General features: G+C 35.9%; 7 protein-coding genes across 7 annotated transcripts; 2 read left to right on the top strand and 5 right to left on the bottom strand. All coding sequences in view use genetic code 12, as the record gives it.

Annotated features, from left to right (window-relative positions):
- Positions 1-636: 636 nt before the first annotated feature.
- SPAPADRAFT_59307 (serine C-palmitoyltransferase) lies at positions 637-3790 on the top strand (the record flags this gene model as incomplete). The annotated part of the gene is made up of 1 exon (XM_007373443.1): positions 637-3790. One exon carries the CDS (start codon positions 674-676, stop codon positions 2384-2386), a length of 1713 nt encoding a protein of 570 aa, XP_007373505.1.
- CDC23 (anaphase promoting complex subunit) lies at positions 1769-3790 on the bottom strand (the record flags this gene model as incomplete). Its single annotated transcript, XM_007373444.1, has 1 exon — positions 1769-3790. The coding sequence occupies one exon, from the start codon at positions 3774-3776 to the stop codon at positions 2616-2618; it is 1161 nt and encodes a 386-aa protein (XP_007373506.1).
- Positions 3791-4378: 588 nt separating this feature from the next.
- Positions 4379-5977, top strand: SPAPADRAFT_65124 (uncharacterized protein; the record flags this gene model as incomplete). The annotated part of the gene is made up of 1 exon (XM_007373441.1): positions 4379-5977. The coding sequence occupies one exon, from the start codon at positions 4475-4477 to the stop codon at positions 5462-5464; it is 990 nt and encodes a 329-aa protein (XP_007373503.1).
- Positions 5441-5911, bottom strand: SPAPADRAFT_59303 (mitochondrial pyruvate carrier; the record flags this gene model as incomplete). Its single annotated transcript, XM_007373442.1, has 1 exon — positions 5441-5911. The coding sequence occupies one exon, from the start codon at positions 5888-5890 to the stop codon at positions 5492-5494; it is 399 nt and encodes a 132-aa protein (XP_007373504.1).
- An 89-nt stretch (positions 5978-6066) lies between the features above and the next one.
- Positions 6067-9662, bottom strand: SPAPADRAFT_148152 (uncharacterized protein; the record flags this gene model as incomplete). Its single annotated transcript, XM_007373440.1, has 2 exons — positions 6067-7999; positions 8099-9662. 2 exons carry the CDS (start codon positions 9660-9662, stop codon positions 6108-6110), a joined length of 3456 nt encoding a protein of 1151 aa, XP_007373502.1.
- A 279-nt stretch (positions 9663-9941) lies between these two features.
- SPAPADRAFT_134077 (uncharacterized protein) lies at positions 9942-10646 on the bottom strand (the record flags this gene model as incomplete). Its single annotated transcript, XM_007373439.1, has 1 exon — positions 9942-10646. A coding segment is annotated over one exon (705 nt), but the record flags the coding sequence as incomplete, so codon positions are not given.
- Positions 10647-13793: 3147 nt separating this feature from the next.
- On the bottom strand, positions 13794-14613 carry SPAPADRAFT_65120 (uncharacterized protein; the record flags this gene model as incomplete). The annotated part of the gene is made up of 1 exon (XM_007373438.1): positions 13794-14613. One exon carries the CDS (start codon positions 14546-14548, stop codon positions 13949-13951), a length of 600 nt encoding a protein of 199 aa, XP_007373500.1.
- Positions 14614-14615: the final 2 nt, after the last annotated feature.

The raw sequence follows: 14615 nt of genomic DNA, 5'->3' as shown, positions 1-14615 counted from the left end.
CTTGCCACTATTCGACGGTACTTCTGGTATCGCCTCGATCTGTCGATCACAAACAGAGACACAGCCTTTTTAGTCAGTTCAGAGCCATTTCCAAGCCAGAACTAAGTAGCAACGCACGTTGAATAGCAATAACATGAATATCAAGGGGAAAAATTGAAGAATGCGCAATTCAAGTTAAGCAATAGGGCCCAAGCAACCATTATAGCAATAGAATTATATTATTTGCAATAATAAGCCGGTTTGTGGTCAAGGATCGGATATGGCAATTATTAGCCAAGGTAGATCCTTTAGCAATAAGATGTAGTTAGCAATTATACTTACCATCAATCACATATTAGACGTGATAATATGATTGGAGTTTGGCCAAGTAAAAGCAGAGCAAAGAAAGAGAAAGTGATATGTAAATTTGAAAACTTGTACAGGCTATTTGCAACCAAATTATAGTGGAGAAAAAACCCACAGGCAAATATCACATGACCACAAATCATATGATATACAAACCCCTATTAACGCGGAAGACGACGCGCGATTTTTTCAACCGAGGGTAGTGCGAAAATCACCAATTTTTTTTTCTTTCTGGATTTTTTTTAAACCACACATCAACAAAAATTACAACCAAAACTGAATTCCTCTTCTGATTAATTACGGCTTTTGGTTTTTATAGACATTCATCATGACCACTGCTATAATTAGTACCACTATCACAACAACAACCACAGCTATAGTATCCGCAATCCCTCCAGCATGGGAATTACTTACTAATTCATTTTCGGAAAACTTTGTTTACTGCCTCAATCAATTAGGTAGAATTCCAGGTGGACAAATCATATTGAGATACATTAAATCTTCATATCAAGATGACCCAATACGTTCTCTTTTTGAAATGGCATTGGTTTTATTTGCATTATCATATTTCTTTAGTAATATGAGGTTGGAAAACAAGTCGGAGTTAGTGAAGTTAAGTCCTAGCGAAATTGACGAATTATGTCAAGAATGGACTCCGGAACCTTTAGTGGAACCCTTGACTGAGTTGGAAAAATGGGAATTGAAAACCATTCCTGAAATCCAAGGCCATAACGGTTCCCATATTACTCTTGCAGGTGCCAATGAACCAGTTACTAACTTGGCCAGTCAAGATTTCCTTAATCTTAACGAAAATGACCATATTAAAGCCGCTGCCAAGACCCACATCAACCAAGCTGGTGTTGGTGCTTGTGGTCCTCCAAATTTCTATGGTACTCAAGATGTTCATGTTAGATTAGAAGAAGATTTAGCCAGATTCCTCGGAGCAGAGCAGGCCATTATATATGGTCAGGATTTTGTTACTGCTGGTTCTGTTATTCCTGCATTTTTAAAACGTGGTGATTTGTGTGTTGTTGATAGTGGGGTTAATATTGCCATTCAAAAAGCATTAATTGTATCTAGAGCTGATATTGAATGGTATGATCATAATGACGTGGAACATTTAGAAGAAATCTTAACCCAATTGAAACCAGTGTTGGATAAGCAAAAGCCAATCAGAAGAAGATTTATTATAACCGAGGCATTATTTGCCACCACCGGTGAAATTGCCAATTTACCAAGACTCGTGGAATTGAAAAATGAATTTAAGTACAGATTGTTCCTTGATGAAAGTTTATCCATTGGTGTTTTAGGTGATCATGGCCGTGGTCTTCCTGAACATTTCGGCGTTCCAAGATCAGAAATTTCTATAACCATTGGCTCTATGGCTAATGCATTTGCTAGTTCTGGTGGCTTCTGTGTTGGTGCCACTCCTATGGTTCACCATCAAAGAATTCAATCAAATGCCTATGTGTTTAGTGCATCATTACCTCCATATTCCGCAAAAGTGACTTCACAAGCTATAGAAGAGATTGAAAATGAAGAAAACAAATTGATTCCTTCATTGCACCATAGTATAATGTTTGTTTATAATAAGTTGGACCATGCATTGTTGTCTACTCCATTTATGATAACTTCTGATCCACAGTCACCAATGATTCATATACAATTACATCCTGATGTGAGAGCAAAATTAAACTTACCATTTAACTATGGTAATACCGATTTCATTTCCAAACGTAAGCCTCTGAAGAGTTTAAACAAATTTGATCACTATTTTAATGCTGAAAATTTCATATTACAAAAAATTGTTGACTATGTATTACAGAATGGCAAGATTTTAATTACCAGATCAAAATTGATCTTAGAACATGAAAATTTACCAGTGTTGCCTCCACATTTACTAGTCAATTTAAAGTTAGGGATTAGTGACGAAGAAATCAATAACTTGGAAAAGATTTTACCCAAGGCTATTCAAGTAGTGATGAGCAGCTTTGACTTGAATAATTTACCCAAGTTGGAAGAGGAGATTGTGCAATACTGAGACCATCACTGTTACTACTAATTATTAATATTTCATGTACACTTAGCAATAGCACGTCATTCATTATTATACTTTAAGTATGATACTATATAAATAGACTAAAATTTGTAATATATTCACCACTTAATACCTCCCGGGTGAAATATATAATCCATTATTTGATAAGTACATTTGTAATGACTATCTATTATTATCCCGAATAGCAGCTAGGCTTGCTGACAGCTATGCGTTACATTCTATTTCTTGCCTCTCTAGCTATTCCCCTCGCTTCTTCAATATCATGCGAATTACCATGTTGTAAATCCTTAGCTAATTCGTAAGCATAATTAAAATTCTTTTGATTCAATGAATATCTAGCTAACCATAATCTTGCTTTGCATGTATCATCAGTTATTCCAATTTCAAATTCTTGATTAAAACATAATTTCATATACTTCTCCGTGTTTTGTAAGTTTCCTAGTTTCTCAGATATAGTAGCCAATCGATATGCTATATGAGGATCAATGAGAGTATTTCCTTGTTCATCAGCTGACGTAGATATGGTCAATGCCTTTTCAAATGATTTGATTGCTTCTTCATACTGTTCAATTTTTTCAAAACACCCACCAATGGCGATCCACATTCTTTTATCGTTACTTTGTAATTTGGTAGCTCGTTGGTAATAGTACAATGCGTATAAATGCATATCCAACACTTCATAGGCCTGCCCGAGCCCATACCATGCTCGGAAATCTTTGGCATTTATATCAACGGCTTTTCTATAAGATTCAATGGCGGCATGTGAATTTTTTAGTTCGACAAACTCATGTCCGATTAATGTGTAAGCACTTAAACAGTTCTTGTCAAGGAGTAATGCTCGCTTATAATACATTATTGCCATTTCATGTTCTGACTTCATCAGATGATAATTTGCCAATATACAACAAGTTTCTGGTCGATATTTGTCTATAGAACTGGCAAAATGAGCGAGATAGGTCAATTTCAGTCGTTTTTCCATCACGTAAAGCATGTTGGAGTATGTATCTAGGTCATCTAGTCTTAGAGGATCTTGGGCTAGTATTTCATCGAATATATGTTCTGCTGTGAAATAATCAAGATTATGATATGATATAAGGAATTGCTGTAGTTTAACAAAGGAAAACTTAGGGAATAGATCTTGTAATTGACTCAATGTTGTGAATAGCGATGGCGATTGGTGGTAAAACTCTTGCAATACCACCACTTCAAAGAATTGGACCATTATATGTGACGATAGATGTTTTGAATTTTTGATTTTAGAAAGAAAGGAAATTGCCTCTTCAAAACTCGTAAATGAGGTGATCAATTCTTGCCAACATGACCAATTGAATGGGAAAAGCTTAATTGATTTGTACAAGTTTGCTTGGGCCATTTGACATTTCTTTTTCTTGTTAAAGATCAACCCGTTAAGATAGTACAAGAAGGCATTCTCCTTTGTGGTCAAGTATTGGTTAGATTCAGCCAATACTTTCGAAAGCCGTAAATTTAGTGAATCATTGTCTTCCAGTTCATTGCCTTCTTCCTCAGTGGCTCGTTTATCTATAGCCAACACCATAGAATATAACCTAATGAATAATGCGTCCCCACCAACACAATCTTTCAACACGTGTGCCGCTCTATCAAATTCCTTACAATTGAAGTATGTCTTTGCTAAAAGAACACGTTCTTGGTCTAGTAAATCGTCAGGATCGAAAGTTTCTGTGATTGATATGGGTGTTGTGGCTTGTTTAGACAATCCTGCCAAGGCTTCAGCACACCATTTGGCGGATTGATGTAGGTTTAAATGAGTTAGTTTTATGCATGATGTATACAAATCTGTTCGTAATTGGTCAATATCTGTGTTCATGGTATGGCAAGATTATTTTGTTGATATTTTGAATGCTGTCACCAAGTGGTATTTTGGTGTTGTAAATATTTGTATGATTTGGCTGCTGAATTTTTTTTTTCTAGTGAAGAAAAGAAAACAGAAGAATCAAACCAGAAGGAACAACACGATCAAAAGGTGTGAAGTAAAGCTTAAACTTAGTCACAGGGGAGAGGAAACTATCGAAAAGAAAAACAGAAAAGAAAATGTCGCATATACTGCCAGAACAAGAGAAGATTGCTATATTAAAACACCATCTTAATGCAACGCTTGAAACATTCAACTCAGCCCATGAGTTGGTGGAAAACAGTGAATCAATCATAAGAGGTGCCACAGATGAAACACCACAAGCCTTAAAGAAACAATTCATTCTTGACTCGTTCAAAATTACGAAAACTCACAAGGATTATAAACATTGGGAACTTGAACAAGCAAACCAATTTATCGACAATGGTATATTTGAATATAATCGAGTTATTGCCAGTATACACCGTGTCAATACCCATTTAGAGAAACTAACTGAAGAATATGAACAAATTGCTAAAACGGTAACCATTCCAGAGTTTCAATTCTCAGTAAAGACGTTGGAAATATATGGGGACGAAAGCTTGCTCAAACTAATCCCTGAAGGAGCCAAGATTGTTAAATTATCGGAATTATTTTCACTAGATCCAAAGTCAAACTTAGCTATGCTTGATTATCAAGTTATAAGCAAACTTATTAATATTGAATTCAAACTAAGAATTGAATTGAGAATTAAATATGAGATATTGAATGTGATTAAAACCAAAGTTATGGCCAATAATAGTAAATGGAGCGCTAGAAATAATTACTTGCAAGATTTTCTTGACAAAAAGTTGGCAGCTGCATTTAATGAAGTGGAAAAGGTTAAGAATGCCGAAGGTGTTAGCGTTAAACAGGCAGAATCTGATATGTCTGATATAGAAGAAGATGAAGCGAATATGCAGGAGATCGAGGAGGAAGAGGAGGAGAGCGAAGACGAGCACATAGAAGATGAACGACATATAGAGGAAGAGCGTGTAGAAGAACACATAGAAGAAGAGCATGCAGAGGAGCACATAGAGGAAGATATAGACATAGAGGACAAACCAAGCACGGATGACTTGTCAGTAGCACCAACAAGACCGTCTGCGGAACCATCGGACGACGACGAAGACGATGAGATGTTAATTTAGTAGTATACACTATATAGCTAAATCTATTTAATCCGATTTATTTTCAATTGGTGCAACTGGTTCCTTGGCACCATTAAGAATATAATCAAATACTTGACCAGGAGTATCCCCTTCATTTCGTCTGAATTGAACAATTCTAATTAATTGGTATCCAGCAACACCACCCAAGAAGAAATTGACGGAGGCTAACAAAACGTTTCTTGGCTTTATAACAAATCCAGCCCATCTAGTCCATATAGCACCGGTACAGAATAATGCAATTTGTTGTGTACCACTTAACTTCTCAACTGGTCTTTGAATATCAGAAATACCAGCTATAACCAAGGACCATTTAAACACTGGAGCCCAAAAATGAACAGTCTTTGGACCAGTTTCGGAATTTAAAAAACGAGCAAATTTTGATGCATGAGCTGCTGATGAAGCCATATTTGAATAATTGATGAAGTTGCTTTGATATGAACCCTTGCTATTGGATTACCAATTTTTTTCTTGTTGGCGGGATTTTTGTCTGTCAGATCTTTGATTCGTTTTTTTTTTCGGTCTTTTCTTTTTTTGTTATCGGCGATAATCTGAGGGCACGCGGTATGTAGTTCCGTCATAACTTTTGCTAACGTCTTTTTATTTCTATAAAAGTATAAATATCCTATACATAACCACCTTCTTTACACAAATGATAAAAGATACCTTGCTTTTCAAGTAAATTCTTTGGACTATCGAATTCACGTAACTCTCCTTGGTCCAAGCAGACAATTTTATCACTATCCATAACCGTTTCTAATCTATGTGCGATAGTAACTATCGTTTTGCTCTTAAATTGTTCTCTTATCGTCTCTTGAATAATCTTGTCCGTTTGTACATCAACTGCAGCGGTGGCTTCATCAAGCACCAATATCTTCAGATCGTTCATTTTAAGTAATACTCTTGCCAATGACATCAATTGACGCTGCCCAGATGAAAAATTAGCCCCATTTTCATACACTTTACATGACAATTTATCTTCTTCATCCTTCAAACTCAAGATATGTTCTTTCAAATGGGCCAATTCAAGCGCCTGCCATACTTCTTCGTCAGTATAATAATTAAACGGATCAAGATTCAGACGAATAGTACCTTCAATTAACTGACAATCTTGGGGTATAATACTCAACCTATGTCTAAGATCATATAAAGGAATATGACTAGTGTTTAATGAATCAATTTCAATGTTTCCTTCAACCGGCTCAATTATTCTGAATATTGCCAATGCAAGCGATGACTTACCGGCCCCAGTTCTACCAACAATCCCAATCTTCTCTCCTGGTTTAACTGTCATAGTTATATGCTTAAGAATAAGATCCAAATTGGCTCTGTACCTTGTAGAATAATCATTAAACTTGATACTTCCATCAATGGGCCAAGCAGGTGGCGGAACAACAGGAGATTCAGTATCTTCAATTGACAATTCCATATATTCTAAACATCTCTCCACAGCAACAATACTTGTTTCCACTTCAGCTGATGTTCTAACCACTAATTTCAATGAACTTGTGACTTGTAATGCATAAGTCATAACAAACCCAGCCATGGATGAAGTCAAGGGATGCTTCGTTGTCAAACTATAAATGCACAAGCCTGAAGCTGATAATACTCCAATTGCACCAATGAATTGCAATCTAAAGAACAACCAACGATTAATAGACCTCAACATATATACCGATTTCAAGTTAAAATCAATATTAACATTGTTAATAAACTCGAATCGATTATCCTGCTGATATGCCCGAATTGTATCGATCCCATTTAAACTTTCACCTAAATGGCCATATATTGGCGATCGCGACACAGACACCAACCTTTTCAATTCTCGTGAGATGCTAACATAATAAATCTCATAATAAATGTAGATAATCGAAAGCACACTGATAATTATAATGTATAACGGAATGACATAGCTGACTACACCCAATGTAAATATCGTCCTGACACTTTGGGCAATAAATCCTTGAAAAACTTGCGGAATACCATCATCAATTTTGTTGATATCATTAGTAAATCTATTCATAATTCTCCCAATTGGAGTTCTTTCAAAGAAAACCATAGGTGAATAAACAACTCGTTCGGCCATCCCATCATGGATCTTTCTCGACGCATTCATACCCAACCAAAGCATCATCACAGAACCACGAGCCACAGTCATTATAGCAGCAGACAATCCAAAAATAGCATAAACAATAATAAACATCCACACGTCGGAATTACCTCCAGTTTTCGAATTCAGCTCTGTCCAATGTTTTAACCAATAATTACCAGCAACTGATAATGCCGAAGCAAGGAGTAACAATACAAACCAGAATATACCACCTGGGATAGAACATGCTTTGATATATGCTAAATACACCGACCATGAAACTTTCCCTTGTTGACTGACTTCATTAGTTTGCCCAGTACGCAAATTAGGTAAAAGTTTGTTCAATGGATCCCAATGGAAGGTTTCAATACTAGCACGACGTAAACTTCTCGGACGAACAACAGGAATTTTGGGAACAAGCTCAAGATCTTGTTGATCACCCTTTTCAAGATTTTCAATGGCATAATCTTCCGTGCCTGATGTGGCAATATCTGTGGTGTCGATAACTTCAGTATCAAGTAAAGGACTTTTATCGGGTACTGTTTGTTTTCCGAAATCTCTAATCAACTCGTGCAATTTCGGATGATATATTTCATCAATCTCTGTCACAGTTGATTGTTCTGTAATCTCTCCCTTTTCCATTAATGTAACCATATCTGCTGAATTCAACACATTCATATTGTTCGTACATAAAACAATGCATTTCCCACCTAATAACCCATTTTTACTCAATACTAAATCCACTATGTTTTTTGCAACATGGGAATCAACTGCGGAAAGTACATCGTCAAATAAATACACATCAGCACGAGCATACACTGCTCTTGCTAATGCCAATCTTGCCTTTTGGCCTCCAGAAAGTGATACTCCCTTTTCACCAACTTGAGTGTCATCACCATCAGGAAGTATAGCCAAATCAGGGATCAATTGACATGCAGATATGGTTTCTTGGTAGACATTTTCATCATACCTGCACCCAAACAAGATATTTTCACGTACACTTGCATTCATGATCCATGGTTGTTGAGAACAATAAGCCACACTCCCCCTAATTTCAACTGATGGAGATGTGCCCAATTTTCCTTTTGTGATTATGAGTTGGCCTAGCAATGCATGCAAGAGCGATGTCTTCCCACTGCCCACTTTACCAACAATACATGATAATTCTCCTTTATTTACGGAAAAATTGATATTACGAAGCGTGCTTGGTTGAACAACAGTATCGCTGTACTTTTCTCTCGTCCAATGGAAATTAGCATTTGTAATTTTTACAGCGGGTTCATCAATGGCAGGCTTAGCAATACGTACAATCATTGATTCATCAATTTCTTCACTTACAAGGAAATCACGAACCCTGGTAATGGCAACTGATGCTTCAATCATGGATGTTATAACCATAGGTAATTGTAATAAAGGTGACGATAACAAGTTTAACAATGCCAATGCTGGGAACACAATATCTGAAGTTAATGGAATGTTCAGAATCAATGCAAATGTCGCAAATGACGTAAACGAAACCAAGAACGGGATTATGTTCCAAATGAATAAAGCACCTTGATTAATCAATCTGATCTTTCGTAAATTCTTCAATTCAAGGTCATTTCTAGCATTGGATAACTTTTCAAGCATGGGTTTCTCCCAAGCATACAACTTGATACTTTTGATCGAAGAAAGGATATCATTGATTATTCTTGATCTATTGTCTTTAAGTTTCATTTGGGTCTTATTTAATCGACGCAGATACTTTATAATGATTGAGTTTATGGGAACAAGAAAAATCATGGTAAAAATCCCAGCAAATGTAGCCTTTCCTAGCAATGGCCATAATGAAACAATACATAAAACAATATCGATAGGAGCCAAGACTAAAGTACTTAGATTTGTTAAAACATTTTGAATTCTGTTAACATCAACACTCATTAAATTTATGATATCACCACTAGATATATTTAGTTTCAGTTCTGATGATAACTTCAACAGTTTTTGGTAAATCATGGAAGTTAACGAACTTCGACAATTCAAACCTACTTCTAAATTCTTGAGCATGTACTCATTGTTCAATGATGTTTGCAACAAGGTATTAGCAAACATAGCCATACAGATTAAACTTCCTTTTAACAATGGAGCGTTTGGTTGATCAAAATAAAGAATTAAAAATCTAAGGAATTGAGGTTGAACAAAGTTGAGCAACCTTCCACCAAGTTCATATCCAAAGGAAACGAGCAATCCTAGACCGAAAGATCTGAGTAATGATTTGGTAAGATTTCCATGGAATTTTCCATTCCAGTGTTTACCAAGTTTTGCAGTTGCATGAATAGTTGATAATTCAGTAGGTGTATTGGGCAATTCAGTATTAGTAACTGTTTGATTCCTGTAGGAATTCATTATAAGTTCATTCATCCAACTAAAAGTTATACGTTGAACTACGTTGGGTTCAGATAATTTCTTGGGATCGGTTTCAGTATAGTGAGCAATAAGTTCCTGGGTTGGTTCTCGTGAATATTCCAAAACAAATATCAACATCGAGTTCAATATAAGCAATGCTTCCACGATCTGAATTGTTGAATCGTACTCAATCAGTTTAATTATTCTCCAACCGGTATAATTATCTTGGAAATATAATGCTAGTTCAAGCAATGTTAGGAAGGGCCAATACAACACTAGTACATCACATGGTATAGGTTCGTACATCACTTCAATTACATGTAGTGGTAATATGACACATACTAATCCCAAATTGACAATAGTAAATGACAACAATTTTTGGTCAGCCAACCGTTCATGAATGCTTAGAAACGACTCCAAGTAGAACATTAATAAACATTGTAGTAGAACTGAATTCAATCGGATGTAATGTGACATTCCTGTACTACTAGGGAGCAAATCACCATATCGTGGTCTCTTAAGAGTAAGGTAAAATGTTATCCCTCCGTATATTGCGAATCCAACTCCGAATAATGTCAACAACAATGTCAAGAAACATGGGTTAAAGGCATTATCATTGTTTGGAGCCATAGGGTATAGTATGGCACGTAGCCCACATGTTAATTCTGGATATGCTTGTAGGTCAAGCATAATTAACGAATGTTCGGTGTTTGGTTGTAAACATATAGAATGTATGATTTTTGGGGGGGGGGGAGGAGGGGGGGTTGAAATTTTTAGCCGAGTAGTGAGTTTTTTTTAGCAAGGGTGCAAAGAGCCACACCCCAACAAAACAGTAGCAAGTTTTTGAACTTTAATACCAGAACAGTATACAACAAGGATGATAACTTGCAAGAGATTAAGTCATTAATGCCAGATATCTCTTAAATTGTTGGTAAAAGTTGTATATTAATTGTTTGAATGTCATGGCAATTTACTTTGCTTTGTCTCTGAAACAAAAAACAACAAACTACAAACTATGGTGCAAGTAAGTATTCGCTTTTATATCATGTTCAGAGAAGTGACGCCTAGTTAGGAATCGACTAGTTATTTTGCATATCAGAGTCATCACAAGGAACTTAAGAGGATCCACGAGATTTGTCAATGAAATTACCTATGCTCTAGTATTTCAATTGTTGTGAGATACCCACATCCAGTCGTATATTGAAACTTGCCCCAACTGCTATTTTTTTTACTTATCCCATTTAGAAAACTTACACAACTATACATAAACCCCATTACATTTTACTGAACCTTATTTCTTACGTTGACAATATCCAGTCACCCAAATCACCTTCATTTGCTTATTTTACTGTTTGACCTTATAAAATTTGTATATTCCTCTCTCTCGGTCATAGGGTGAGCAGCTTTACTATCATTTCGTTGTCACTACCATAAATTATGGAGCTCGGAGATAAACCAGTCAAACTTTATTAATTATAATAGTTAGTAGCAGAATCGACATAGCATGTGAGATCAAGGACCTCGTCAGACTACTGCGACAATGACATTTTGCTCAAGTCGAGAATATTATATTTGAGCCGCACACACATGGTAGCATCTTAAACACTGAGCCAAACTTTGATTGCAAAATCTCAGTACAATTGCAAAAAAGTTACCGCTTTCATTTACTCACTTCTTTCTTTCATTTTGAACACCACAGATAAACTTCCAATTACTTGTTTATTTGTTCACCTTAAGTTACTGATCATGGATTCCGATCACTACTACCGATTCACTCAACCTTCTGGTTTTGAAAGACCAGAAAATTGTACTGACAAAATTTTTAAGTCAGTTGTACTTGAAAACTTGTATGTTTCAACTCCACCATTTGTTAGAACTACTCCTATTGATTATGATGCTCCATATAATCAATCCACTCAATCATCAGCAACTACCGTTGACGAATCATCTTTTGGTGCCACTAAACCTTCAAAGCGTTTAAGAATGAAGACTTGGTTCAGAAACTTTACACACAGAAACTCCCAACCATATCTCCCAATTCCAAATGATCTGACTGCTGATTTTGGTTACAAAGTTCAATTAGAATTTGGTAATGATTCTTCTGCTAAGATTCCAAGTGGTACAAACACAATTGAAACTAATTCCCAAGCTAACACCCCAAACACAAATACTTCTGGCTCTAAAAACTTTAAAACTACTCCTGCTACTACCTTCACTTCTATCCCTTCTAAGACAACATCCAAGCGTGCTAAAATAAACAACTGGTTTAAAAAGTGGTTTCAACCACAAAAACACAATCCCAAAGATGAACCAGATATTTTAGAAACAACTGAAGAAACCAAACCTAACTTTTTTGATACAAATTATTATCACTATTGTTCAACTTATTATCAACACGGTTCAACTTATTACGACCATGGAATTCCAATTAGAAAAGGCGTTTATCCAAATACTTACACAATTGACTTAACAAACCTTCCCATGGTTTGTGACGTTCCTACCTCCTCCAGTACTTTCTTTGAAAAAGTGAGCTACTTTTTCAAGAGGTTATTTCGTGGGAATAGAAGATAACAACATGTGAACAGCATAGATTTTTTGCCGCCACAATAATGATGTTACGGAATGTATTCCCTCTGTTGGCAACTCCAAAGTTAATGATTTCCTCACTCAAGTTGAACCAGAATTGAATGCGTTAGATGCTAAATCTGATCACAAGAATGTTGCTGCTGAACTAAACAGTTCCAACATGTCTTTCATTCATTCTGCGAAACTGAAAAGATCGAAACCGAAAACTGAAAAGTAGCCATCAATTGACAAGAATAAGCTAGTTGTTTATACTCCTCTCGACAAACAACGTATTGAACCACATATGAAATATATTTACACAATTGAAATTTGTGAATATCCACCTGATATGATTGAATGAGTTTGTGCCTATTCCGAGGGTCAGTTTAGCCCCAGCTAATTCCCTTAAGTTCGTCAGTATTCCCAACCTGATTTGAATGAATATGCAACTCCGAGGAAAATCCTTCACTTTAATCTTATTTAATAACGTGGTTAAACATTGAATGAATTAGTACCTATTCCGAGGATAAAATTTAGTCTAGACTAAATCCCCTTCACTTCATCTTGAAAAATTCCCATCTTGAGATTGAATGAATCCGTACTTATTTCGAGGAACGTTAATGTTAGCTTCTTGATGAAGCTGAACTGAAACAATTGTGTCCATAGACTTCCAATGCTTAAGTTCATACTTGTCATGGTAGATTGAATGAATGTGTGCCTATTCCGAGGTCCTATTTGGTTATAATCAAATCTCCTTCACTTCTTCTTCAGATAATAATTCTGGTTTTGAATGAATTTGTTCGCATTTCGAGGTATCTTGGAAGTCTATTAAACAATCCTTAAGTTCAATTTATAAATGTTAAATTTCAATGTGGTTCACCTGAGTGTTATATGTTCAAGCTGGTATATCAATCCGAGCATAAGTTAATCTATTCTTGTCTAATTTTATTCACGTTATTTTGTAATGTGCTATGTCTTTGGTCTTTGTTCTTTTTCATTTGGAAACGTCATAACATGTGGCGGTTTTGGTTTGGTGTTTAATCTTTGGTTTCTTTGGTTATTTTTGGTGCTTGGTATAGTCCTTTGGTTATGGTTTTGATATTTCTGCTAGTGATTTTAAAGTTTAATTAATCTCCTTTCTCTAACTTATTCCTCTCGTAGCCATGTAGCTAATCTTATCTCTAAATCACTTATCTGCGATATCCACGTATACGGAGCAACAGATTTAGGAATATTACTAACCAGTTCGATTCTGTCAATCTACAACATAAACATTCAAAAATATTGTATTAAAAGGGTTCTATTTGTCAAGTATTGATCTTTGTACTATTTACATGGAATGTCATACATTTGTTCGTTATTTGTTAGATTTCTGACCAAGATTTAGGGAACAAAGTCCAGCTTTGCAAGAGGATACACGATGTATGCTACTTCATTTCTTCTTGAACAATCTCAATAATACCTCTCTTACCCTCTACCAATTTATCGCAAACCTGCTTAGCTTCCTTATCGCCGTACTTTACTTTAACCAATCCAATCAAAGTGAACAAACTTCCTATTGCTGTCTTATCCTTAACTTCTTTGACTTTGTTTAAATATCGTTCATATTCGATTCTCTCAGTGGTTACTAATCTATCATCAACGACACAACAGTCGTATATCCCATTGCGGCGCATTACTTGCGGTATTACCCAATCATTGGTGAAATAACCTAGATCATTCTTGATTTCATATGGCGAAGATGCCAAGTATCGTTGACCCAGAAATATAGTCGAAGTATAAAGGCGGAATAGTAAAGTTTGTTTTCCTAGTTGTCGAAGAAGGGCAGTTTGATAAGGCTGGGTGTTGATGGTTAATGTGTTGTTAGTGAGACCTTGAGATATCGCAGTCAAGTCACGGCTGGTGAATTCAAGGTGAGGTATATAAGTTTGAATAGGGTGCGCGGTTACTTTCTGGGAGGCTAGTTTCTTCAAGTACTTCGGCACTGGCTTTATTGGTTCCAATAGTGTATGTAATCTAGAGACCATGATGTGATCTTGTGTTGTGGGTAAAGATTAAAAATAAATTTTCATACTCCATCGCACAAATATAAAC

This window comes from Spathaspora passalidarum, assembly GCF_000223485.1.
Source record: "Spathaspora passalidarum NRRL Y-27907 unplaced genomic scaffold SPAPAscaffold_2, whole genome shotgun sequence".
Classification (NCBI taxonomy): Eukaryota; Fungi; Ascomycota; class Pichiomycetes; order Serinales; family Debaryomycetaceae; genus Spathaspora; species Spathaspora passalidarum.
Note: the sequence above shows the minus strand (reverse complement) of the source record. Positions and strands in the feature narration are given on the sequence as shown.